This window comes from Panthera pardus, unplaced genomic scaffold (assembly GCF_024362965.1).
Source record: "Panthera pardus isolate Hobbes unplaced genomic scaffold, ASM2436296v1 HiC_scaffold_11, whole genome shotgun sequence".
Classification (NCBI taxonomy): Eukaryota; Metazoa; Chordata; class Mammalia; order Carnivora; family Felidae; genus Panthera; species Panthera pardus.
The window spans coordinates 22,848,006-22,875,233 of NW_026526666.1; the positions used below are offsets into that span (position 1 = coordinate 22,848,006).

Consider the following 27,228-nt stretch of genomic DNA (forward strand, 5'->3'; position numbering starts at 1 on the left):
GCTGCTTTGACAACTCCAACATGTGCAATACTGAGCCAGTAACTTTACCTCTCTGTGCCTCAGTTTTCACGTTTGTAAAATGAGGAAGTAATAGTTCCTACTGCACTGTATTGTGTGAGACTTAAGTGAGATAATACAGATACAGCACTTAGAAGCACAGTGTTTAAAAAATGTTAACTATCATCATCATCATCATTTTTAGCATAACATACCGATCTTGTTAAAATAAAATTCTATATGATAATTCCTTCAAAGAAGAAAAGAAAGAATTTCAACTTTCTGAGGTCATCACAACTCTGTATGTTTCAAAGTGTTTTCAAGTTGCAATTTCCAATGTATTATGAATCCTAAATATGATTTTTTGGAGGGGATAAAAGGAGAAAGTGCTAAACTCTTAAAATTCTTTTCTGTTTTGATTTTAGTAGACAATGCTTGTTATTTGTCTTTAAATATTCTGAGCTTCTCCTCTACTCTCAGAAAAAAAAAAAAAATAGTGTTTATAAGAGACCAGGGTGTGCGGTGCCAGGTTATAGGTCTGGATCTGCTATTTAACTAGGTATATAACTGTGGACAAATCACTTAACCTTTCTTATGAAAATCTCCACTACTACCGCCTTAGGTTATGACATCATCATCTTCCTACTGTACGGGGCTCAGCAGGTCTTTTTGTTTCCCATCCAGGAAACAGAGTGAGCATTTGAAAGCACCTACAAGTTCTTCCTTTTCCTTTCTCTTCCTGAACAATTCTGTCCTGAAACTTATTTGGTGGGATAGAGCAAAGCTGGTGTCCATGCCGATGGAGGAAGGGAGACAAAGTCATGGTGGCCCAGAGCAGGATATCAAAGCATCTGCAACATGACGAAGCAGTCCCTGCAAAAAGTAGTCTGGAATCGGAAGTAACAGCCCATTCAGGTTGAGGAGGGTGCCTTATTGCGGGGGAAGAGGAGGGCTGGCATGAGGAAACAGAATCCTAGAGTGTAAAGATGCTCTTGCATGGGTGTGGCCCAGCATACAGTGAAGAAAAAAAAAAAAAAAAACAAGCGGAGTGAGGTACTTAGGAAAGAAGATGCCATGTGAGATTGGTTACAAACAAGGGATTGATCAAATAAGTAGATACCTGAAGGATAATGGGAACCTGTTTCTCATTGTCAGAAAGGGGACTACAAATAAGGATAGAATGAAAACTAGAGTGAACGCTTATGATACCGAATTTTAACTGGAGGCATTGGTATGAATTGTGTTCAATATATATAATTAGACAAATAAATACAGATCTAAAAATGGGGGGGGGGTGGCTCAGTTGGTTAAGCATCCGACTTCGGCTCAGGTCACGATCTCATGGTTCATGGGTTTGAGCCCTACATCAGGCTCTGTGCTGACAACTTGGAGCCTGGAGCCTGCTTCAGATTCTGTGTCTCCCTCTCTCTCTGCCCCTCCCCCACTCACATTCTGTCTGTCTCTCTCAAAAATAAATAAATGTTAAAAAAAATTTTAATGTGTGTGTGTGTCATTATACAAAGATATATTCCCTATCTCTATCAACTCAGGTCTTGGAATTAGTGACACCTCAATAGCAACAAACATATCTAATGCCAAGATCCTGTATTCTAAATATAATTTTTTCCACTAAAAGTAACCAAGGCTTGTTAGAGAAAAGGTTGATTCCAGGGCTGGGGCAAGAAAAGTACACAAAGAGGCTCAAATGTCTTGTTGTATGAGAAAGAATGATGGGAACGTGTCAAAAGGGAAAAAAAAAAAAAAAAAAACAGCTTGAAGATTGCCCTATTAGCCAAATTGGGTGTAGTCTGCATGTCAAAATACACAGTGACAGTAACAGACCCACTGACTAACACAGAATACCACAAACATACACACAACACACACACATGTGAATCAACTGGAAGTTTAAAGTATGATAAGGAATAGTGTAATAATATAGTCTCAAAGTAGCTCCGCACAAAATGTTTATTACTTACAAAGGGAAAGGAGTGCAAAGCCTGAGCAGACATCACCTTAATCAAGTGATCAAAGAGGACATCATCATTAATGGGCCAAATAAGAATCCTATGCCACCTGACAGAGATCAATGAACAGGCCACAGCTTCACTTGAGCAATATTCCCGTCAAAGACTGATAACTTAAATCTAATCCTAAAGAAAAATCAAACAAGTTGGTATTGGAGGCGTACTACACAATAAGTTGCCTCTAGGGTGTAATGGTCATGAGAGTCACGGAAAGATTAAAGAACTGCTCCAGACTGAAGAAGACATGCAACTAGATGCTGTCAACAACATTATAAAACACTGGCAAAATTTGAATGGCGTCTGAGCATTAGATGAGAGTCATGTTTCAATGATAATGTATGCATATTGCTAGTTGTATTATGGCTACGTAGAAGAGTTTCCTTGTTTGTGAGAAACATGCACCATCAAGGAGTCATGAGTATAAGGATTGCAAAGTACTTTCCAATGGTTCAAAGGGAAAAAAAAAAGATTTTTGAGCTGTACTTGCAACTTATCTTTAAGTCTGTCAAATCAAGATTTTAAAAATTCCAAATTTAAGAGCACAGGACATTTCACATCATAAGTATTCCCTGCTTGGAACTTCTCGGTGGCTCTCGCGGCGACTAGAATAAAACCCAAGACCTAAGTTTTCTTACCCTGCTTTTTCAGTCCTCATTTCCAGACATTGCTATATTCCAGCTACACTAGCTATGACTATGCTCCTGGAACATGCAGGGCTCATTCCCATTTCAGAGCTTTGCATGGATTCTTCTTCTTGGAACACTAGTGCCCAGATCTTGGAAAGATTGGTCCTTATCAGCATCTAGCTGTCCTTTCAATGTTACCTTTCAGAAAGGCCTTCTCTTCTCTTCCTTGTATCTCTATCACATCACCCAGTTTTATTCTCTTCATAATTTATTAAGTTATTTATTATTAAATAAGCTAAATTTATTTGTTTATTAAACCATCGAAATCATTTATTTATTATTTTTTCTTTTATTTTCAGTACCCCTCAATTAGACCATAATTACCTTTAGGATAAGGGGCTTTGTCAGTCTGTCACTGCAATTTCCCCACAGCCAAGTGCTTGGACAGGGAGGCAGCTAGTAACTCTCGGGTGATTGGCAATCTAGTCCTTGATTTTCTCATCTATAAAATGGGAATAAACTACTACCTACCTTATCGTGTTGTACATTGAATAATATATGCAAATGATTAACACAGTGCCTGGCATACAATAGGTACCATATAGATGTGAAATATACTTACACAAGGGAAAACACCAATTTGGATCTAGAACCTCTTTGAAAGTCCAATAAGTATCTCCTCCTAAATTTACTGCCCTATTGTCTATGATTTAATAGCGAGAAGATGCTCACTTTTCAAAGCCTAGAAATATAACAAATCAAAATGCACTTAATTTAGTGATAACAGCACTGTGCTGGAAGAAAAAACTACTGGTTCTATTCTTTGCGTAAATATATATGTATTTTTTATTTTCAGAAGTGCCATTTAAATGATTCATACTTTGAATAATATGCTTTATGATACCATTATATATTCCCTAACATATTATTCTTTTATACTTTCTTCCTCTAACTTACCAAAATTTTTACTGACACAAGCTCTAGATTTATAAACATTAATTCATCTTCAAAACAATTTTCTTCAAAGTAAGCATTATTTCTGCATGTTCATGGATAAAGAATAATTAATGTCTGATTAAGGTCACAAGTTAAGTAAAAGTGAATCAAAGCCCTCTCCAGGCTTCAGACTCCCAGTGTGTTATTGCTCTAAGCATAATCAAATATTTATTGAGTGCCCAGGCAGGGCCGGGAGTGAAAGAGATATGTAAGACAGACCCTTAGGACACATTTCTTATTAACAAAAAGCCTAAATTAAAAGGAAATTGAATCTACTTTGAGTTTCTATATGGGACAGCTGTTTAAACTATTATATCTATGGTGGGCAGAACTCCACAAACAAAACCACAAATCCACAAGGGCACCATAAGAAAATGGCACCATAAGAAATTCTATTCTTAAATCCTGAGAAGAAACGACTAGAATTTTAAATCACTTCTCTTACTTATCCATTTGTTACTTTTTCTGTTGCGGTTAGGACAGTGGGGGGAAACATGTTCCTGGAGAAAGACACAGAGCTAACAATCTTCCTTTAGAAAATCATCCACAACAATGTTACACTGCCTCTGTTTTTCTACAGTCTTCCATTGTCTCTACCCTCCTTCCACCCTCACCCACCACAAACATACACAAGCCTTATTCATCAAGACTGTCAGTTTATGTGTTCTTTTTTCAAATAAGTACACATTAATATGCAATACATTCCTTAAGCGAATTTCATAGGTAAAAATTCTGGAAATAATACAAGTTTTTCACTTCACCTCCAAGTATATCCTAATTTTCTGAGTAACAGTTAACGTGAGCCAGTCAGTGATTAAGTTTGTATTCACAACAGACATGCTGGTGTTTGTGGATCCCCCCCCAAAATGACTAAAAACATGTGGTTTTTTTTGGTTGCATATATATTATAAAAATGTGTTGATTTTTGAGGTGATTTGAAATACTTTACCTCTAGTCCTTATTTATTAATACGCTTCTCATCTGTGCCATATTAGATTTGAGATGGCTTCAAAATGTTTTCTCTACAACTAGCTTAAACACAGTAAGAAGATAAAGGCATTAGTATAAAGGGAAAATAAGAGTAGGGAAAAACCATGGTAAAGCCTGGGTAAGGTTGACACACAAAAGGCACAGTTACTTGCTAGAGAGAAGTGGATCTGAATTGGGGCTGTCAATAGCCTATGGCAAAAAGTGGGATGGGATCAGGTATAAAACCCAAGATGCGTATATGCTGAAAACAAGCTAATGGCTGAGGAGAAATTAGATCCTCTTTTGCTGATGCTGAGACATAAATGAAACTTTTCTCAAGAATCCTCATAAATGAAAAATAAAATGTAGTTAGTGCTATTGACATTTATCATAAAGGATTTGTGGTTCTTCTTAGAATGTTCCTCGTTATAAATAAATGGTATAATATCAGGTATAGGTTAGTTAAAATAACTATGGAGTCCAAAACACAACTTGTTGATAGTCTGTATAAATTTAGATACATTTTAAAGTATCTATTCAATTACCTAGAGTGACTAGGTGGGGCCAGTGGGAGCACTTTTTAGCCCAAGATAATTGCTGCCTCTTTAAGAAAAAAAATTTTTTTTACTGTTTATTTATTTTTTAAGAGACAGAGAGACAGAGCATGAGCAGGGGAGGGGGAGGGGTAGAGAGAGAGGGAGACACAGAATCTGAAGCAGGCTCCAGGCTCTGAGCTATCAGCACAGAGCCCGAGGAGGGGCTCGAACTCACAAACTGCGAGATCATGACCTGAGCCGAAGTCAGACACTTAACCCACTGAGCCACCCAGGTGCCGCCCATATATATATATATATATATATATATATATATATATATATATATATATATACACACACACACACACACACACACACACACATATATACATATATATACACATCTATATACACACATATATACATGTGTGTATATATATGTATATGTATGTGTATATATATATATACATATATATATATATTACATTGTGAAGGTCTAAGAAGCAAAATTATAGCTACCACTTACACTTTGATCTAGAAGAACAAAACACACAATGTATACTTGAAAGAAAGTTCTTCTAATATTGCTTATAAAAATATTTACAATCTAACACTAATTAGGCACTGGGCTAAGAGTTTTCAGATGCAGATTTAAGAACACTCCAGGGAAGATATTCCCCACAACTGTTACAGTTGAGGAAATTAAGGCAAGGAGAGTGTAAGTAACTTGCCTAAAATGACACAGGCACACAGTGTGTGGGTGAAATCACATGAAACTCTGCAACTGGGTTTAAGAAGACCTCATATTAAATACTTTGCAGAGGCAGCTCTACTTAAAAGTGGCAGGAGCATAAAAACAAATGACAGAGGGGAAAAGTAGTATGGCAGAATTTCTAATGGAGATCCTAGGCTCAACTGACTCTTATTGATAGGGTAGACACGCCGTTTTACCATTGAATTAAATATCCATTAGCATCCTTTACAAGTTTATATAAATAGGAGTACCTGTTTCTCCCCCACCCCACTCAAACCAATGATGCCCTGAATGAGAGGCCTGCCAATGAAGGTACAGAGGGAGCAGAATGCTAGGTACTGCCTGGTACTTTGTTCTGGGAGGAGAGGCTGCTGAGGGCCTTCTTGATTACATAGCCTCACCTATTCTCCCATCCCTAACTTCCACCCAGCTGCGGTATACTACTCCAACATGTCCCACACTGTATATTTGTGGCACATGCTTATTAGTTGTTTACCCAGAATCAATGCTGCACTCCTCTTCTTACTACCTGAAAGGGCCCCAGTTTTTTCAGGTACTTGCATCAGTAGGCATACTGTTGCTTATCTAAGTCAGTTCTGATGGCTACATTCCCACTCCAAGTAACTGACTTGATCATGGATTTTTCACAACTCTGGCCAGTAAGAAATGAGGAAAAGTCTGTTGGATGCCTTCTAGAATAAATTATAAAATGAATACACAAGAAAAAAGTCCCTTTTCTTTCCACTGGACAGTGTCGTGTCTTTTACCACAGGAGGAGTGTGGTATGTGTACATTTGTGTTCCTGCATGTATGGGAGAGACACACGCATAGAGGCAAACAGCCTAAAAAGAAGGACAGAGAGGAAATGAGATGCTAAGAAATGAGGCATATAGAAAGGAATAAATTTGTAAAAAGGTCAGGGGAGAGAGGTAAGACAATAAATATCTGAGAATAGGGAGAGGTGACCTCCGCTCCCCTCCCACCACACAAAAAAAGTTATGTCAATACTGTCATCTCCTAGAAGCTTAGAGGAAAGTCAATCTTTCTCTGTGCAGCATTTAGTACACTATCAAGAACATCTGAAAATTAATAGCCACTATTTGGGGATAAGAGTAAAATACCGGTTCAAAAATAGCAAGTCATACAGAGCAAGGACCAGCTTGAATAAATTTGGTATCTGTTTGCATCTACTGAATGTGGCTATATGCAAATGCAGATCATAATGATCTTATGAAAATGCATTTTTTTTGCTCACATAAATATACTGCTAAACAGCTATGCCATTATATCTAGATCCAACTTTCAGATTCAATGCACATATTGCTAAATGTCAAATGTATTCATATTCATTTATATTTGAATGCTGCTTTGAGTGGAAAACTATAAATCATCCATTCAAAAATAAAAACAAAAATAAAATGGAAATGCAGCATTATTTAGCACCACAGATGAACCCTTATTTATCTTGCAGTTAAGCAGTGAAGTGAATAAGCATTTTCAAACAGAAGCTCTGACTCTGAAATCTTAATAACTAAACTGCAAAAACCACAAGTTCCTCTAAATATCTGAGTCGTCCTCATTATCTTGGTTATTGCTGTGCTTTTATCTCCATAGTCAAAATTCTCTTACTTTGACTGAACAATATGTATTTCATTGAGTATCTTCTGTATTGGAGCACATAATACAACTTTCGATTTCTCTTGAAATAATTTCTTATCTATACTTATCTTAATTATTCTCCATCAGGCTGTTTTTATAAATGCCTCATAAATGGAGAAGTGGTTAAAAAAATTAAATGACCCTAAATAAATCTGTTGAGTTCATCTTGTTGGCTCCATCATTTACCACCAGCCAAAGCTATATAAATTCCCTTTCCTTCTCCTCACCAGCTATTCCTTCTCCAGTTTTTAATACTGGAATATGCCAAGGCTCAATCCCACTAAGTCCTGGGACCTCTTTTTTCCCCACCCATTAGCGACTTCAACAAATCTCATGCTTTGAATACTATCGGCTAACATCTGCCAAATACGTATCTCCAGCTGAATCCCTGCCTTGGCCTCTGGATTTTTATAAGGATTTTTCTATGTACCTCCTTATTCAAAATCTCCACTTGGGTATCTCATAGGCACATCAATCTTAAATGTCCAAATCTGATTTCTTCATCTTCTCCACTAAACCTGTCCCTTCTAAAGTCTTCCTTGTTTCAATTAATGCCAATTCTTACCTTCCAACTACTCAGTCCCAAAACCTTGGTATCATCCTTAGGTGCTCAGAATCCACAGTTCTCCAAATAGCAAAGAGCTCTACCTTGAGAATGTACTTAGAATCTGACCACTTCACACCATTTTCACCCTGATCCAAGCTATCATGTGTCACTGGGATCGTAAGAGCTGGTCTCCAGCTGGGGTGTTCTCCTATCCCATGCACACACCACATACACGTTATGTCCTATCTTTCCTAAGCACAGTAATTGTTTTATAGCTTATGTCTGAATGTGTTACTCCTCAGTTCAGTCGTCTTCCTATTTCACTGAGACCAAACCTCATGACCTGACCCCTCTGACCTCATTTCCTCCAACTCTTTCACTTGCTCATTCTATTCCAGTAACACTAGTCTCCAGGCTTTTCCTGAAACGTGCAAGCATATTTATACTTTGCACTTATTGACTCTGCCTGAAATGCTCTTCTCCCAGATATTCATATGGTTCAACATCTCACCTCTTTCAGGTTTTACTTAATCAACTTCTTGGTAGTACCTTTCCTGACCCCCAATATTAAATTGCACTATTCCCAAACACTCCCTCTTCTCCACACTTATCACTACAAGACAGTCAACTTAAATTTTAATTAATTAGTTATTTATAATTGTCTCCATCCACTAGAATGTGGGCCTGTTTTCTTGACTGCTATATCCCCAATGCTTGCAATGGTGTCTCTCTTATAGTAGATACTCAACCACATTTGTGGACAGCTTTCATTAAGTATCTCTATCTTAAAGTTCATCTTATCATGATGTGAAGTTGTAGATCTCTAATTTTTTTCTCCCTTTTATATGCTATAATTTAGTCTATAGAGCCATTATTTGCCCTAATTTTCTTTTTTTTTTCTTTTCATTTTTTAAGTAATCTCTCTATCCAATGTGGGGGCTCAAACTCACGACCCTGAGATCAAGGGTTGCGTGCTCTACCTACTGAGCCAGCCAGGCATCCTTGCCCTCCCTGCAAGCTAGCAATGTGAAGAGTCACTAACAACTTGAAACACTGGCTTCCCTTCCTTCTTAAGTGCTACAGATTCGATCTTTCACCTATATTTCTCTCAAATTTATTCTCATCTGCAACTCCACTACTACCTCATCAGTCCAGGCTCTCACTGGATCCACACTGCCCAAAGGATAAAGTCCATATTCCTCCTGCTGACAAATAGCAAGTCTCTCTTCCTATCTGACTATGCCCTTCTTTTACAGCCACATCTCATCTCCCCTGTTATCTGTTCTCTATATATCAGCCTAGTTTTCTCATTTTGGCATGCTTTTTGAGCTTTTACTACTTTTCATAATACCAAGTCTGCATGAAATATGCTCCTTGCTCTCCAAGGAACAATGCTGAAGTCATTTTACAGGAGCCATCTCGAATATTACTTCTATAAAGTCATCAAAATAACAACAGCTAACAACCACTGAGTGCTTACTATGATTTAAATGATTTACTTCCATTGTATCATTTAATCCTTAAACAAAATCTAATTAGAAAGGTACTACTAATTTCCCCAAATTATACATGATAAAATAAGGCTACAAGAAGGTAGGAAACATGTTGTAGGTCACAGACTTAAAAATCAGATGAGCTAGGATTGGATCCTAGGTCTAATTCCAAAGCCTAAATGTCAAAAATCTAAATAAACAGCTGAATTGACCTTCGAATAGGTATTCTGAAAGTCTTTACTGAGTTTAGGTCATTTTGCAACCATTAATTTTATTGTTGTGCGAGATAAGAACTACAAACCACAAATTCTGGGGTGCCTGAGTGGATCAGTCGGTTAAGCGTCCAACTCTAGATTTCGGCTCAGGTCATGATCTCATGGTTTGTGAGTTCAAGCCCTACATCAGGCTCCACGGTGGCAATGTGGAGGCTGCTTGGGATTCTCTCTCTCTCTCTGCCCCTCTGTAGCTAACTCTCTCTCTCTCTCTCAACGTAAATAAATAAACTTAAAAAAAAAAAAAAAACAACAACTCATAAACTGTAAGCTGTCACTTTACAACTACCCAGATGATGAATAAAAGAATTCACTCTAAAACACTGTTTCAGTTTGCAAGAAAACACATCATTTTTGTGGGTATATTTTTGTGATAAGAAAGAGTAACAGTAATACCATTACTGTCAATTTACAGCATTTACAAAATTACAGGCAGGGTAAAAGACCAGAACCCTATTTTTGTACGCCACAAAGCCCACATAGAAGTCACCTGGTATGTCCAAAAGGACCTCTGGAATGTTACATCACTACTAATTTACTCTCCTAGTTTTTGCCCTCCTTGGTAAAACTTCATTTCACTGACCTTTTCATTGTGAGTTGCTTTGCTGGGTATGCATATAGCATCCCACCCAAAGGTGACTTTGAGGAAGCCTCTAAAGGCAACCCTGGCAGGTCTCCATAGAAATGGCCCCAGGGTTGTCTCCAAAGTGGCCCTGCTTGAGTTGCCATGGTAAACAACCAGGCTAGATTGCTATATTCAGTTCTCTGCCAGGGTCGCCATGGTGACTGCAAAGGATGGCTCCTTGGAAGGACCTCACAAGGGCGCGTTTCCATGGTGACCCTATCCTGCATATTTTAAGCAACTTCCCTCTGGTTGTTCTGTGACCAATCATGGCAGGTTCATTTTGAGAGTAACCCTGGAAGGTTTCTCCCAAAGATACCGTCATAACACATAGGGATTTGGAAGTGAGGCCTGTAAACAAACTGCTTGAAAATGTAAATGGTACCATTCATAAATCATTAAATTAGTCCTTATATGTTTTAGGAAGGATCTGTTTTGATGGCTAACAAAAAAAAAAAAAAAAAAAAAAAAAAACATTTGTAACGTCTGTTAAATGTGCCTGTTTCAAATCTTCATTTAAAATATCTTACAGAATATAATGCAGATAATTAAAGTTTCAAAGTTCCCCAATCTTACAACATAACGGATAACTAGGTAAAAAATACTTTATAGTGGATATGACACATACACATAAAATGAAATCATAAATACAGATGGATCATTAGGTTATAATGAGATATCAAGGAAATTTTTATAGAGCAAAAGACAAAATATTTGCAAGTCAAATGAAAAAAAAAATGTGTTTTTTTAGTTGAGTTGGGAAAGCCTAGCCATATTTGGGCCCAAGCTATTTTTTCCTGTATTTTTGTGGTTGGAACCATCTCAACTACTCTTCCTTTCAATTTAAAATATGAATATAAACCATTCTGAACAGATGCTTGATTTTTAAGCCATTTAACTATTCTCCTGAAACTTTAAAATACTGTACTTTTTCTAGTATTTAGTCAAGGGCAAATTTTATCTAATTGCTAATTTCAGTATCTTTAAAAATTACTTAATAAAAATAATCCACAGTTCAAAAGATACAATTATAATTTCTGCACATGTGCCCACTTTTTGTTCTTGCCAAGTGACTCTTTAAATTTATACACACACACACACACACACACACACACACACACACACACACACACACACACCTTACTGTGAAGAAAAGGTTAACCTTGGCTTTCCTCTTTTTTCTCCTAATCTTGAGTACTAGCTCCATTGGCTCTACAGTTTCCATTATTTATTTTCTCTCTCAGATGCCATTCTCCTACTCTGTCCACTATAGCCCACCACTGCCCATTCACATTCCACTCAGGAGAATGAACTTGAGTTTGAAAAACAAAAATAGTCTAGAAAAACAAGGATATTCATAGTCCCTTCTCAGTGAAGTCTCAGTGTTCTACACAAAGTCTGAATTTGTAGAGACTTCTTGCTTTAAGCCTTCAGTGTGTTTTTGTGAATCAGAGTAGTCACTGCCATTTTCATTCATTCATTTATTCACTAAATATTGATTGATTGATTGATTGATTACCAAGTATAAGGCACTGTTTTAGGGGCTGAGAGCACTTCAGGGAACAAATAAAAAAATTCATGGCTTTAAACTGCATACATAATGGACTGGGGGAAAGAGAAAGAAAGACAATACAAAGAAAACCAGTAAGTATGAAATCCTATCTTCTGTTAGAAAATGATTAAAGTAAGGGTGAAAATTAAAACAGAGAAGAGGGAGGCTGAGTCCCAAGCCAGGCTGGGATGGGGGCTAGGATACTACAGACAAATGGGTGGTTTCAAGAACTCCCCACTCACCTGCCATATGCACACTCAGTATCGTACTCATTACTGATCAAAATCCTTAAATTAAAAATAAAAAGAGTAAGAAGGTCTGCTTCATAGAGAACTCAGGAGAAGTTAATCAAAGTAATACTCAATTTTCCCCACATCTATACTTGCTCTCTGGGAGGCAGCAGGCTCTGAGGATGGCAAGTGATACCACCACCTCCAATCCAACTTCTGCTTCAAGAACTATATGAACTTGGGCAAGTTACTCTACCTTGAAAGCCTCTTTCTCAATTTTAAAGTGAGAAAAATAATTCCAAGCTGAAAGTAGTACCCTGAAGAGACGCAAAGACAATAAAATATAAACACTAAAATATTGTGGGTGATAATATAATGTTTGGAATTTACGTGGGAACATTTCAGAAAAAAAAAGGTGAGGAAAGAGAAAGATGAAGAAAGTTGGACAACATTTTGGACATTAATGATGCCCAGTGATGGGTACACGAGTTCATCATATCACTTTTTATGTTTGAAATCTTCCATTAAAATGTATTGCAAGGAAAGGATAAAACTTGAAATCAAAGACACTTCCTCCATAAAGGTTTTTAAAATAACTAGAAAAAAGTGTATAGGAACACCGACCTACTTTATATAACCGTTTGCTTATAAAATGAGCAAAAAGTGGATTTATTTACTGAGTGCTCACTAACCTTCTGGAACAATACTAGGTGCTTTCCATAGCTTCTTATAATATTCTAATTTAAAAAAATTAACTTCATACTTTACTTATCATAAGAGACAATGTAAGACAGGCAGAAAAGCATCATTGTTAAACTTGTAGATTCACTGGGTATTCAACGTATAATTTGTTTTCTAGAAGAAAGTTTAGTATCATCTACTGAATCCTTAAAAGCAAGCACACAATGGAGCTTTACACAGCTAATAAACATTTTAGAAAATGAATTCTATATGAGTGTATCAAGAAACTTAAAAACTTACCAGATCAGTATCTGCCTTTTTATAGGTCAAAGCTTCCACTTTGGAATCCAGTTCTGCTTGTATTTGGTCTCTCCTTTTCATAACACCCTTCATATCAAAACACAGGGATGGAATAAGTTGTACTTTGGTTTAATAATATTTTTATGAAAAAATATACATTTTAGAATATAAATGGCATCGCTTCCCAACTCATCAGTCATTTGGGGATATAATGACAAACAAATTTGTTTAATCTCTAAAAGTTAAACTGAAAGCAAGTATGTAAGAGAATTTTTTTCATAAACTTTTTATGAGTTTTCCCAATGCACATTTTACTGAAGCACTCTAGACATATACAGTTCTTCAAAAAGAGAAAAAAAAAAAACAAATAATCAAAAAATCAGTGGGAGCACTGAAAATATATACTATGGTGTAACCTGGTGGCAGTTGAGAGGTCACACGGGCCTCTCACCTAAAGTGTCTATAATAATTTGCAGCACACTTATTCAATTCCAAAGACATGGTTAATTAAAGAGTTTTTAATTACAGTGGGAAATCAGAAAACTGAAGTGTGAACTCACATTTTGAGATTTTATTTTAGCTTAAAATATATAAATATTAGTCAATTAGTCAAGCTTTTGATGAGAAATTATAGCCTCTTCTCTGAGAAGAGTTCCATCCTGTTTTCTCAAATAACCATGAATTCATGTTTCGGTATCCTTAAACTTTAAAACACCCTTGTGAAGGAATTTGAGTGCAGATTTCACCTTCATCTTTTATAATGTTTGCCAGCCTTTTACAATGTGTTTCCCCTGGTGACTCATTTTTCTCCCAAGACCTGCTACTTAGGCTTTATAGACACAACGACTCTTTTTATTTGTACTCATCTTTCACAGGTTTTCAAAATATTAGTTGAAATCATAAAATTGTGATAATGAACACAAGAGGCCTAAAGAGGTTAAGGAAAAAGTTAAGCTAACTCCAGGTAAGTAAAAAATTCAAACAGAAAGGGTGAAAGTACAGCATATATGAGAAGAGCCTTTATGAGGCATAGGTCTTTCAGGTGTTTTCAGGGGAAGGGGAGAACCTACCAACAAATCAGTTAAATGGAGGCAAGATAATTTGACAGAGTATGTGGGAACTGAGAGGCATTAAGGATAAAAAGCATCCTCAAAATTACTCAGTCTAGTTTTGTGCCTGGCGGAATTACTCCTAAAACACTCAAAAGAGATAAGCTTTTCTCCTGTTTTCAAAGAAATCAATAGAAAATTCAGGTAATTACTACATACCTTTTATATTTATTTCAGTGTTTCATTACCATTAATATCGGGAACCCCTTCCTATCTCTAACCCAAATGACACATACTACAATTTAGTCTCATTTATTTAAGGTCTGTTTTCATAAATATGAAGTACTGTGCTTCACATAGGTAGAAATATTTTAAGTAAGAGTTTGCTTCAGAAGACAACTAGTAAGATTACACAAGTTTAATCATTTTGTCAAGGTCTATACTTCATCATTTTAGCTCACATTGAAGAAAACATTCCAATATAAAACACAGCCAGAACTGCAATATAAATTGCTACTGATTATGCTTTAGGAGTCTACAAAGTAATATAATCAAATGAGAACCTATAAAATAATTCTTCTGGTTGCTATTATAATTTTTCCACACCTTTAATGATATATGACTTAAATTACATAATTTTCATCTTGACATAATAAAGAGAAAAACACATCTAATTAAGGGAGAAGAATATACTATTTTTAATTATACAAATCAGATCTCTTTGAACAACCACACAAGGGGGCTATCAATAATGAGGTAAAACAATGAAATGTAGCCAAGGAAATTGATGGAGACAAGGAGGAGACTCCTGAGCAGTGAAATGTTAGAGGCCTTTGGGAAGCAAGAAGTGTTTGTTTATAGAAGACCCTAATAAAGTCAAGTAACAGCAGCAACATGAAATATCTACAAAATATTTAATGACTGTGAAAGAAAAACCTAACCGTGAGAAAGAGGCAGATCTCATGCTGAAAGGCTAAGAGAGCTTTTCTTACCAAGACAGAAGCAAAATTAAAAAAAAAAAAATCCCCAAACCAAGAGTACATGAAAACAGACACGGCTCCAAATATAAATAGCAGAAGAAATGGACTATATCTGAATGCAAGTGGGCTCCTTCTCCCATTGCCACGCTAAAACACAACAACCCTGAGGGTATCAGTTTGTGCAAGGTGCTGTGAGCAGAACATAATACAGGATGAAAAACATTAACTTTGCAGATAGCATTGCTAAATCCCAAATATCTGGAAACCTTAACTTGAACTGAGGAGGTTAAATACAAAACTTTGATATAAGAGGAATAAAAGCCTTTGCAAATAGTGAAAGAAAACATTTTAACTTGAAGGATTTCTTTTTAGAAGCATCCAGAAGACAGAACAAACATCAAAATCCTACTCAAGTACTTTGTACATAATGATAGTAAATACATTGCTAAATCAAATGTACCTAGAAGGGGTAAAAGAACTCTTTCATGAAAAGAAATCTCTAAAGCACTAAAAATTTTTTAAGTAAAATTTTAAAGGCTTGGAAAAATGAATCATATTCTCTATATAAATCTTGACTGAAGATGTTTCAAATCTATGTGTAATGTACATTATTGTGGCTGAGTATTCCTGTCTTTTATTAACATATACTTCTACTTGTCATATCATTCACATAGTGAACTAATATTTATTGAGCATCTATATGCAAAGCATTCTACAGGATGGGAAAATAGTGGTGAAAAAAACTGAAATAGAAACTACCTTTATAAAGCTTATAATCAGGTCAGGGACTAAGGTAAAAGTATAAGGTGTTCTTACCATTAACATTTCACTATAAAGTACATACTCATGTACTACAGGAAGCAGGGCCTCTGAGAGTCCAGACATCCGTTTTTCAGTGGCCTTAGAGCATTTGTCAATGCAGCTGGCAATCCCTTTTAGAGTATCAACCAGATCTTCTTCTGACGCTGACCACAGAATATGAATTGGGCCATATTCTCTCATTTCATCAGAATATTCTAAAAACAAAAATTAAGCTCCTCAATTTACAGAAGTTTTAAAAATCTGTGAATTATAGACAGTAAGAAAAGACCTTATTTTTCTCATCGTGCATATGTTCTTCTAAATGAACATAAGAAGATGGCTATCAACTTTCATTAAATTGGCAGCAATTCCAATCCACTCGGGTCAGTCCTTGAATGACTAGTGTCTATGTGTAATCAGCAATAGCATCCTTTTTCATTCTCTAAAGTATCCTGGCTTGGAAGACAGATTATACGATCACCATATCTATCATGGAACGCTGCCTACCAAATAAACTACACCTGAGTGTCTCATAGGCAACATTACCTAAACAAGCTTGTCTTCTTTCTCCCCTTCCCCTGATTACATATCCTAGCTAAGAGTAATTGTTTCCAGTGATCTCAAAGCAAAAATGGGTATCATCCTATACTCATACCTGCACAGAGCCAATCACCAGTTTCAATATTTCTTAATACTTATCTATCTATCCATCTGTCTATCCATCCATTCATCCATCTATTTTTCTACCTATCTATCCTTATTTCCACTGTCATCAGCTCATCAGCGTCTGTAATGTACACTTCTGTAAGGGACTTATAACTATTCTTCCTCTTTCAATTTTTGTCACAGTATATAACACTGAAGCTTCTTAGCTAAATTAGAAAGTCCCTACATTGTCTCTCTGGGTCCAACTCTTGAGATTCTTCCCCCAAAATAGTTCGATTCAGGCCATGATAATTACTCATTCATAACTATCTCATGATTTCTCATTTAAACATTACACATACCCCTTTGCCTTGCCCTTTACCATTTCTACCATTTGACAAACTACTTCTAATCCTTTAAATACTAGCACAAATACTAGTAAATACTAGTACAAATAAATTCCTTCGGATTCTGTTCCAAAACATTGTATATGCTTTGTCCCCAATGAGCTGATCATAATCTTACACTTCTATTAAAGCCTATCATAATTTTATACTTGTATTATCCCATTCTATTATAATTGCTTGCATAAATCATATGCTCCTAGGCCATATGCTCCTTAAAACAGGGGCTGGGTCTCATTTTCTTTTATCTCAAAGCCTGATGCAGAATGTGTTCAATAAATATTTTTGTATTAGTGAATGAACAACAAAAGACTATTCAATGCTTGATAAGCCATTAATTCAAAAATTTGTATTTCATTTCAAAATCTGAATATTTTTACACTTTGCGTTTATAATATCATCCCTCTTTTTTTTAAAGTTTATTTATTTTGAGAGAGAGACAGAGAGGGAGAGAGAACACATGCATATGCAGGGGGAAGAACAGAGAGAGAGGGCAAGAATCCCAAGCAGGTTCTGTGCTGTCAATGCAGAGTCCAACACAGGACTTGATCCCAAAAACCATGAGATAATTACCTAAGCCGAAGTAAAGAGTCAGACACTTAACCAACTGAGCCCCCCAGGCACCCTGATATGCTATCATCTTTCAAAGATGGCTTTTTATGGTAGAGAATGTAGAAGTAGTGAATATTTTTTCTCTAACATCCATCAAATACAATGAAATTCTCTCTATATTTAATCATCTTACTACTCATTAGAGTTAGTTGAAATCTGGCATATTCCTCTAAATTAAACTATTAAAATGTCAAAAGTTTGTATGATCAAATAAACTGAAATAGATTAAAAAAATTTAAGACACTGGAAATATCAGTTGTTACCAAATAAAGGTATCAGGTTTAATAATCACTAGAGCCTTTCCAACTGCACCCACTTAATCAAGGCCTATCCTTTGTTTTAAATAATGGCCGCACTACACTAGCATTTCTAGAAAAATGTTCTCCCTTATCTCATTTTCTCAATTTGTGTATACATAAGTGTGTACCATTGAACCTTTGTAACATACATTCATTCATTTATTTGTTTGTTTATTTAAAGTTTATTTATTTTGAGAGGCAGAGTACGAGCAGGGAAGGGGCACAGAGAGAGGGAGAGACAGAACCCCAAGCAGGGGTTGTGCTGACAGCACAGAGCCCGATGTGGAGCTCGATCCCATGAAACGATGAGATCATGACCTGAGCTGAGATCAAGAGTTGGATGCTTAATCAGTTGAACCACCCAGGTGCCCCTGCAATATCTATTTTTCCACAGAGAGCTTTTATAAAATTCTAAACTGCGCTTACACAGCTCTCTGATTACATTTGTATGCAAACACTTACTGAGTTGCACTGTAATTTGTCTATTAATATATGTCTCCCCAACTAGACTCTGAGCTCAAGGACAGGTACCAACTTACTCCTCCTTTAATCTCCAACACAGAGAAGCAGTACAGCATGTGGTCAGTACAAATGTGACAAATAAACTGGGGAGCACAAGATATAACAAGATCAAAGAAAAACCTTGAAAAAAATTTTTAAATAGAAACCACTAGTTATGATCACCATATCTTCATGATTTGAATACGAATGAAATATCCTATATAGCTTAGGCTCCCAAGCTACAAAATAAAACATTCCATCATCTTCAAAGGAATCTGACAAGTGGGCTTCACACTCAAAAAACTAAGAAATCCCTCCAATTTGGGTCAGTGGCAATCATGCCCTGAAAATCAGAACTCAAATTTACAAAGTCTATCATCAAATCCACTTTTCCTTCTGAGCATTTCACAAACATTAGAGTATACCGAAGATTTTAAAACTATTTCTTTGCACCAGCAAATGTAAAGCAGCATACTGATGTTCTACAAAACTCGTAGGTCTCAAGAGTTTCCAGGAGCTTCTCTGAATTGCTATTCCACTTAACTATGCATCAAGAATATTCTTAACAGAATTGGAATTGTGGAATACAGTTAAAACAATTAGCCTCTTGAGATTTAAAAAAAAAAAAAAAGACAAATGATAAATAACAAGGGTGGACCAATAAGTCCTAAAAGAAATTATTAAACTATATTCAGTCACCACAATGACATCACCAAGTGCCAATGCATGGAAAAAAAAAAAAAAACATAGAGGGAAATGTACATTCAGCTATGACAACTTTTTCTATATTTCTTTTAACAACCAATCACTAATGATAAAGCAAATTTCCTACCACCAAATCATATGTTCATTCCTTTTTTTCAATCATTGAACAGCTTTTGTTGAGCACCAACTATGTGCTAAGCACTATCTAGATACTAAAAATAAAACAAATCTTTTCCCTTCTTTTCCTCATAGAATTTACTATTTAATAGGGGACATAGAAAATTAAAAAAAAATAAGTCATCAATATAGAGACTTAAAGTAGTTCATCTCTAAAACCAATTTATATTAGGAAGTATATTCTTTGACTTGGCCACCTAGTTCTAATGTAGTTAAATGCAATTAGAAAATTAGCAGAAAGTCATCATGGAATTGGAAAAAAAATCATCATGGAATAAAGTCCAACTTTTTTTTTTAAGGTTATTATCATGTTGCTATTTTATTTTTAAATGTTTATTTAATTTTGAGAGAGAAAGAGCACAAGTAGGGGAGGAGCAGAGAGAGAGAGAGAGGAAGACATAGAACCTGAAGCAGGCTCCAGGCTCTGAGTTATCAGCGCAGAGCCCGAAGGGGGCTCGAACTTACGAACTGTGAGATCATGACCTGAGCAGAAGTCGGATGCTTAACTGACTGAGCCACGCAGGCGCCCCTGAAGTCTAACTTCTAAAGTAAAATAAAAATAAGAAAATTGAAAAAAGGAAATGGTGACACAAAATAGGAAGAAGGACCTAATTTCCAATATATAAATTTCTCTGCCACGCTTGGACAGGTGTAATATAGAGTACTTTTTCCAAAAAAATCACGGAAAATGTGGAAACCCTATTTTCTGATACATCACTTCTTTGATTTTAAGCTATGATTCACATTGTACATTTAAGACCAACTTCATACAACTACAAAATCTTAAGCTCAGGGCTTACTTTGCCATTATTACTTATAAATGGGAACAAGAACAGCTAATAATTGATTAAAACAAATGGGGACTGGCCATGACTACCTTCAAAATCATATAGAAATCAAAAATTTTCTCAATATATCTGGGTATAAGCCACACACGAAGGTGAAATTCTATCTTAATGTTATGTGATACCTCATGTAAGGAGCTTGGAAACCACTACTCAGTCTGAACAAGTAAAATGCTGAATAGACTGAAAAATGAACAACTTTTCTTGGATCTGCAAAACAGGGGAGGACACAGGAAAAACCACTGCCCTCACGACTGGGAAGACAGATGAATACAAGGAATTGTGGGTTACTGGGCACACACTAAAGAGAAGAAACCACCTCTCACCACCCACTGCTGGGGTAGGGAGACTGGAACTGTAATTGATGAACTGCTGGAGGCTCAGTGTAGACAACTTTAAGAGTTAAAAGCCCCAGGGGGAACCCAGTCATGGGGTCAGTATTGTGAGATTTACTCCCAGAAGCTCAACTAGGTTCACTGTAAATATTGAATAAAAACTACTCCTGCTTCTTGCAGAGGAGAATTTTGAAATAGCCAGAGCACTGCTCTTCTTAACAAAGGCCTGCCCTCAGAGGAAAATAGTTAACCAGAGCCTAACCTGCTCAGGTATCATCAGAGACTAACTTAGAGAAAGGGAAATACTCAAGTCCAGCCGACTCTGGCCACTCTGGCCCAAGTAAGCAAGGAGAGAAAACTGAGAAACTCTTGTGAAGTTCACAGTCCAGAGGCACAGGCTCACTAAAAGACTGAGACCTGATCACAAAACTGTACAACGCTTCAGGAATAAAAGTTTTTTCTATATTTAGATCGACATAAGTTTTCTATATTTAAAACTATAGAACGCTTCTCCTCCCCCACACCTTACCACATTACTAAAGTCCTGTTTACAGCAGTTCCTTTTACCCAGTATCATGTCTGGTTATTAAGAAAAAAATCCTAATAAAAGGCAAAAAAGACAATTTAAAGAGACAGAGCAAACATCAGAATCAGACATGGCAGGGGCGTTGAAATGGTGAGACCAGGAATTTAAAGCAATGATGATTAATGTGATGAGGGCTCTAATGGACAAAGTAAGCATCACACAAAAACAGATGGGGACTGTAAGCAGAGAGATGGAAACTTTAAGAAAGAACCAAAAAGAAATGCTAACTTAACATTGCTTTACTACACCAGCAAATGTGAAGATCGGTCAGAAATTGAACAAGTTGGTAATCACATTCTAGTTATTCTACATACCCCTTTCTTCCTTGTAAATTCTCTGAGATATTTTGTCTATCAAATTTATTTTCTGGCTAAAAACTTCAATAAAGTTATTCATTTCCATGAACTCTTCTGGGCGGCTTTTTACTCCTCTCATTGACAGTGCAACAGCTCTGACTGTCTGCCCCATCCTGCTGAGTAATCCAGGCCCTTGCTTCTTGTGAGAAGAGAGCTCCTAGAAACAAACAAACAAACAATTAAATATTTGTGGTGAAGCAATATTCCCAACAAAAGGAAATGTAATTGGAAGGATAAAGATGATAAAAATGTTTCATAGACTTTTTTTCATGTAGTTTGAAGCAGGTGAATTTTATTGGGGTACAGTTCTTCCTCTATCTCCTTGATACTATTCCTTTTCAAAGTACTCGTGTAAAACATGTGTGCAGCTTTCCTCTCAGCATGGATCTTTAAAAGAATAAGGTTTAACAGCAGGAATTGTGCTTAAGGAGATATTGGGGAAGATGAGAGGACAATATGAGATGCAATCTATATTTTATAGCAGGGATTTAATAGAAAATGGTTGAGAGAAGATCTCTTAGGGTCTAAACTGCTCCCTGAAAAAAAAAGGAAAATTTTATTAATTCTTTAGTTATAATAATAGCTAGCATATATTGAGAGCTTCTAGGCACTACACACACACACACACACACACACACACACACACACACACACACACACAAACACACACATATGTAAACTCACCATAACACTTTGAGGTAGGTTCTACTATGATCCTCATTTTACAGAAGAAAATACAAGCACAGCAAGGTTAAGGAGATTGCTCAAAGTCCAGGTGAAATTAAGTTATGGACAAGGATTGATCTGATTCCAGAGTCTTCACTGCTAAGCACTAGCCAGCTCTGTCTTCTTAATGTCACTATAAAAGTTTGTAAATAGATACTCCCTGACCATAACTCTCCAACCAAGTGAAGTAGCTAAACTGTGACACTACCTCCACTGGCTGGCTGGCTGTAGAGAAAGATTTTTAATAATATATGTAACTAGCTCTTTCATAGTTAATCTGGGAGGGAGGAGTATAGACGAGCAAAATAGAAGAACCACTATAAAAGGATACACCACACAAAAGTAACCCTTTAGAAGTACAGCGTATTAAAAAAGAACACCAAGAAGAAGACCACATGACTCTGGTGATGGTTATAGCACTCGTTGAAATATAGGTTTGGGATCAAATAAAAGGTTACTCACAAGAAACAAAAAAAAAGAATCTATAAATAATAATGCCGACTACCAAATCCACAGATAAAAATATTATATATTATTTATCCAAATATTAAATAATATATTATCTTTCTCCAGATTTACTTTCCTACAGGTCTTACACAAAATAACACATATAAAGTAAACTTGTTTATTTCCTAGGCAGCATGATTTTATGTGTATATAATAACGGATGTCACCCTTGACCAGGTAACACATCTATCCGGGAGTGCTACAGCATCACTTGATAGAGTAAACATTATCAGAGAGAGCATAAGTCACAACTGGCAAGCTATTACTGAGAACTGACTATAGAGAATGCTTCCAGCAGCTTCTAAGGTTCTGGAGTCAGGCCACAAATTCATTTCACATAAGTCTCAAAGGACTTCCAAATAGCAGTACTATTTGTCAAGATTGAGATGAACCACTTTCTAGCTTCTATCACTTTGGCAACAACTGAGAGATACAAAACTCAACATGAGTCAGTAATCATTTAATACTGACCATGTTTCCTATCCATTTTCTTTCTTGGTGAGTTATATTTTCATAGGTGAAAAGAAAAAAGAAGAGCATATAAATTTTCTGCATTAGAAATAGATTCACTCTTCCCATTAGGTAATTGAAAGAAAAAATAAGAAAATTGTATTATCTATTTGGCTATCCATCCAACCATCTATTCATTTAATAAAGACTTTTATCCTAACTTGAATAGCCCTAACCCATTTTAAAAGCACACTGTATATGTTCAGTATTGGCTAAGTATGCAAGGAGTACCCTGACATTTAAAAAAAATTCAGCTACCAAAAGAAATATGAATATGTGTATGTGAGGAAGATAGAAGATGTCTGTAACGTTTATATGTAGATTTGACAGAGTTAAATCTTAAATCTGAAGAATACCTCTCCAGTGTTCGATAATCCATCTTAATTCAAGGACAGTGCTGATGGATTCATAAACGAAAACCAGAGGAAGCATACAACCAATATACATAAAGACACTAAAGGATTATATGAGTATAAATCAAATTTCTTTACCCAAGCTTGTGCAGTAAGAAATACTTTGAAGTCTTCATTAAATGTTAGAGTCGGGTGATCAGCAATTCGGTTCAGGAACTTATGTAGTGCCTTCCTTCGTGTTTCAATGAAGTCATCATTAAAGCGTTCCACCATACCTTTCACAATAAACTTCTCAGGCAATGGCTGAGGCAAAAAAGTTTTAAAAGGATCTGAGCATTATGTGGCATGGGATTATAAGGAATTCTACACTCTTCCTTTTTGGAAGACTATTTGGGCATTCATTTCTTATAAAAATAATTTTTCAAAATTCACACTGGAACCAAAACCTGCAAAATCTTAACATATTAGAATAGTTTAGAAAAACAAATCCGGGGGCGCCTGGGTGGCTCAGTTGGTTAAGCATCCCACACTTGATTTCGGCTCAGGTCATAAACCCATGGTTCGTGAGCTGGAGCCCTGTGTCCGGCGTGGAATGAGGGCCTCTCTCTCCCTCTGCCCCTCCCCTGCTCACTCACTCTCTCTCTCTCAAAATAAATAAACATTAAAAAAAGAAAAAAGAAAGAAAAAGAAATCTGTTACATAGATGGCAAGTTTAAAAGCAAAGGTTTCTGGATAAATGAATTACACTGATTTAAAAGTCTGACATTAGTTATAAGCATTCTAATGATTCACAAGACAAAATGGTAGCTACTCTATGGGAAAAATATGTAGACTTACTGGAATAATCAGAGTGGGGTGTGCTTCTTCAAGTTTTCCTTTCAACCAAAGGAAATCTTGATAACGTCTCCTAACTTCAAATTCACTGGAGTCAAATTCCCCACGAGATGTCTGAAGAAAGTAGGAAAAAATAACGACACATGCAATATAAGACAGAAGACATTTGCCTAATGTTATTTTAGATATGCTGAAATAAATGGGTCTCTAAGAAAAATTAACAAATTCTAATTATTCAGTGTTTGTCAGCCTGTACTTTTTTTGCAGTCATCAATTCATATAGCAGATGAAACAAAGCAAACTTTCCAGTATTTCCAGAAAGAAAGCAAACATCATGCTCAAATTTAAAATCCAAACTGAAAAATCTGTCTTAGAGCAGCCATCTGCCTTCCACAAGATTTTAACTACTATTATATTTGGCATGACTTTCTTGCTAACAAGAAAGTGTGTTCTGAATTTAGGTTTCAAATATATTTTTTCTCAAGATGATTAGAATTCAGAATTTGAGGAAAGTCCTATTTTTGTAATTTGGAAAATAACCTGAACATAACTGAGAAAAAATGTTTTCCTGGAATTTGCTCAAATGAATTGCTTTGGTAAAATTTGCTTTTAGTATATGAAAATTCTAACATTTTACAGAGTGATTTTACCACTGTTTAAAAATGTTATTAACGAAGATTTGATGTGAAAAGAAAATCTTCCTGTCATTTCTCAAGGGATTTTGAGTTATATGCCTAAACTCCTAAAAATTAAGCAAATAAATTAAAATATCTGTTCTCAACAAACCAAAAATCTATGCCAACACATATGACAAAAATAACATGGATACAATATCAACCTCATTTCCACTGCCTGAATCCCAAGCCAAAAAAAAAAAAAAAAACAAAAAACATTATCTGATGCACACTCACTCCCACCAATATCTTATTAACTAAATTTTTGCATATTAAAAATTATAGAGTGATATGAGCGTGAAATTTTCCTGGAGGAATAATGATGGAATAACACATTGCATACATATTTTGCACTCACCCAAAATATCAATCATCCACACAGATGAATGCAATTATAAAATTAAGTAGTTCAAGTCATAGATGCAATCTTAATTGTCTTGAAATAAGGTTCATAAAAGTTATTCTTTCCAAGGTTTATTCTTTTACAATGAATGTTTATAATATCATACAATATATTTTATCAAAACATTTCCTTTTTAGTGGGAAAAAGTGGAGGTAAATGATATGCAGAAGTCTAAGGAACTAAATGTTCACAAAACACTCTGAAATCTTAACTATGGGTACAAGTTATGGAAATGGTAAAAATAGGAAAACTAAATCTAGTAGAAACACAGTTTAACAACATATATATGAGTTGGTATGTGTACATATACATGCAAATACACACACATGCATACATATATATGCACACAAAACATGGTTTATAATCACTCATTAAACTTTACTTACTGAACACCTTCTTGTACCAGCCACATATGTATAGGTTTACCACCAATTTCCAAAAGTATAAATTGGCACAACCAATACTAAAATACTCAAAAATTGGGCAGTTCAGAGCTTTATATGTCCTGGAGAATTTTCAACACTTTAAGTAGAATAATCTGATAAAAATTCCAGCAAGAGGAAGATGTGAAATCAAGTCAAAGAATTGGTTGATTCTGTCCCCATCACTCTGTCTTTGACTTAAAAGAGTTTTCTAACATACTGCAGTAACACAGGAAGAAAACAGAAGATGTACAAATAATGCCTCTAATACAGAATCGTTTTCCATGGAAGCTATATCATAAATGGTCTTTAATTTTTCATGTCTGACCATAAAAGCTTGGGTAGTTGAAGTTTAGGACTAATGGACTCATGTGATCTACACCCCAAAATGCACTCATTCAACAAACACTGACCTTTGGTCAAGGGCAGTTACTCTAGGCTCTGAGGACTTAGAAAGCTGTTTTTGAGGGAAAATGAATTTTACAATCAGGAATATACTTTAATCCCTACTCCATGCTGGCAGGCATTTATGGGTTTGTCTTCATGATGTGGATGTGAGAGAGAAGACACTCATTAAATCTCGAAGCTCTTGTTTCTATATGTAGCAAAGGAAAGCACATCTCTTGATCTCCAAAAGAAAAAATACTTCTTTAGAATAGTCACTTCAGATATTTTAACCTGGAGAATAAAGGGCAATTTCTCATAAGGAGAACAGATGCTAGGAACATGGGCTTCCTCATACAATCATTTACAGCCAGGCCATTCTTAAGTATTCTTAAGTAGGAGATTGTCAGTGCACATATGTGCACATGTATATGTGCATTTATCCATATAATCTTAATGTCTATAAATGTAAATTTTAATAAAACTAAAACTTTCTCAGGGAAGCCACCTCTTAACCTCCACATTAGATGGGGTGCTCATGCTCATAAAATCCTATATTTTTCTCTCAGAGCATTTATAACTATAATTAAATAATTAAGCATGTAATTGTTTAACATCCATCACCCCCCTAGATTGAGAGCTCCATGAAGGCAGAGGTTATGTGTGTCTTGTTTGCTGGTGTAATCTCAATATACACACACAGTACCTGGGACATAATTGGCACTCAGCAAAACTTCACTGAATATATGAGAGAGTGAATAAATGATAAAAAGTGATTAACAAATCAGGACACTTGGGTGGCTCAGTCAGTTAAGCAGCCGACTTTGGCTCAGGTCATGATCCTCATGACCTCAGTGAT

General features: G+C 35.9%; 1 protein-coding gene across 5 annotated transcripts in view; it reads right to left on the reverse strand.

Annotated features, from left to right (window-relative positions):
* SNX7 (sorting nexin 7) overlaps nucleotides 1-27,228 on the reverse strand; it is a 124,150-nt gene that overhangs the window by 66,918 nt on the left and 30,004 nt on the right. For all 5 annotated transcript variants that reach the window (XM_019457592.2, XM_019457589.2, XM_019457594.2 and 2 more), the window contains exons 3-7: nucleotides 24,490-24,600; nucleotides 23,791-23,955; nucleotides 21,515-21,713; nucleotides 16,107-16,306; nucleotides 13,262-13,348 (exon numbers count right to left, since the gene is read on the reverse strand). In XM_019457592.2, the coding sequence (XP_019313137.2) occupies nucleotides 13,262-13,348; nucleotides 16,107-16,306; nucleotides 21,515-21,713; nucleotides 23,791-23,955; nucleotides 24,490-24,600 (762 nt within the window). The remainder of the gene's footprint in view (nucleotides 1-13,261; nucleotides 13,349-16,106; nucleotides 16,307-21,514; nucleotides 21,714-23,790; nucleotides 23,956-24,489; nucleotides 24,601-27,228) is intronic.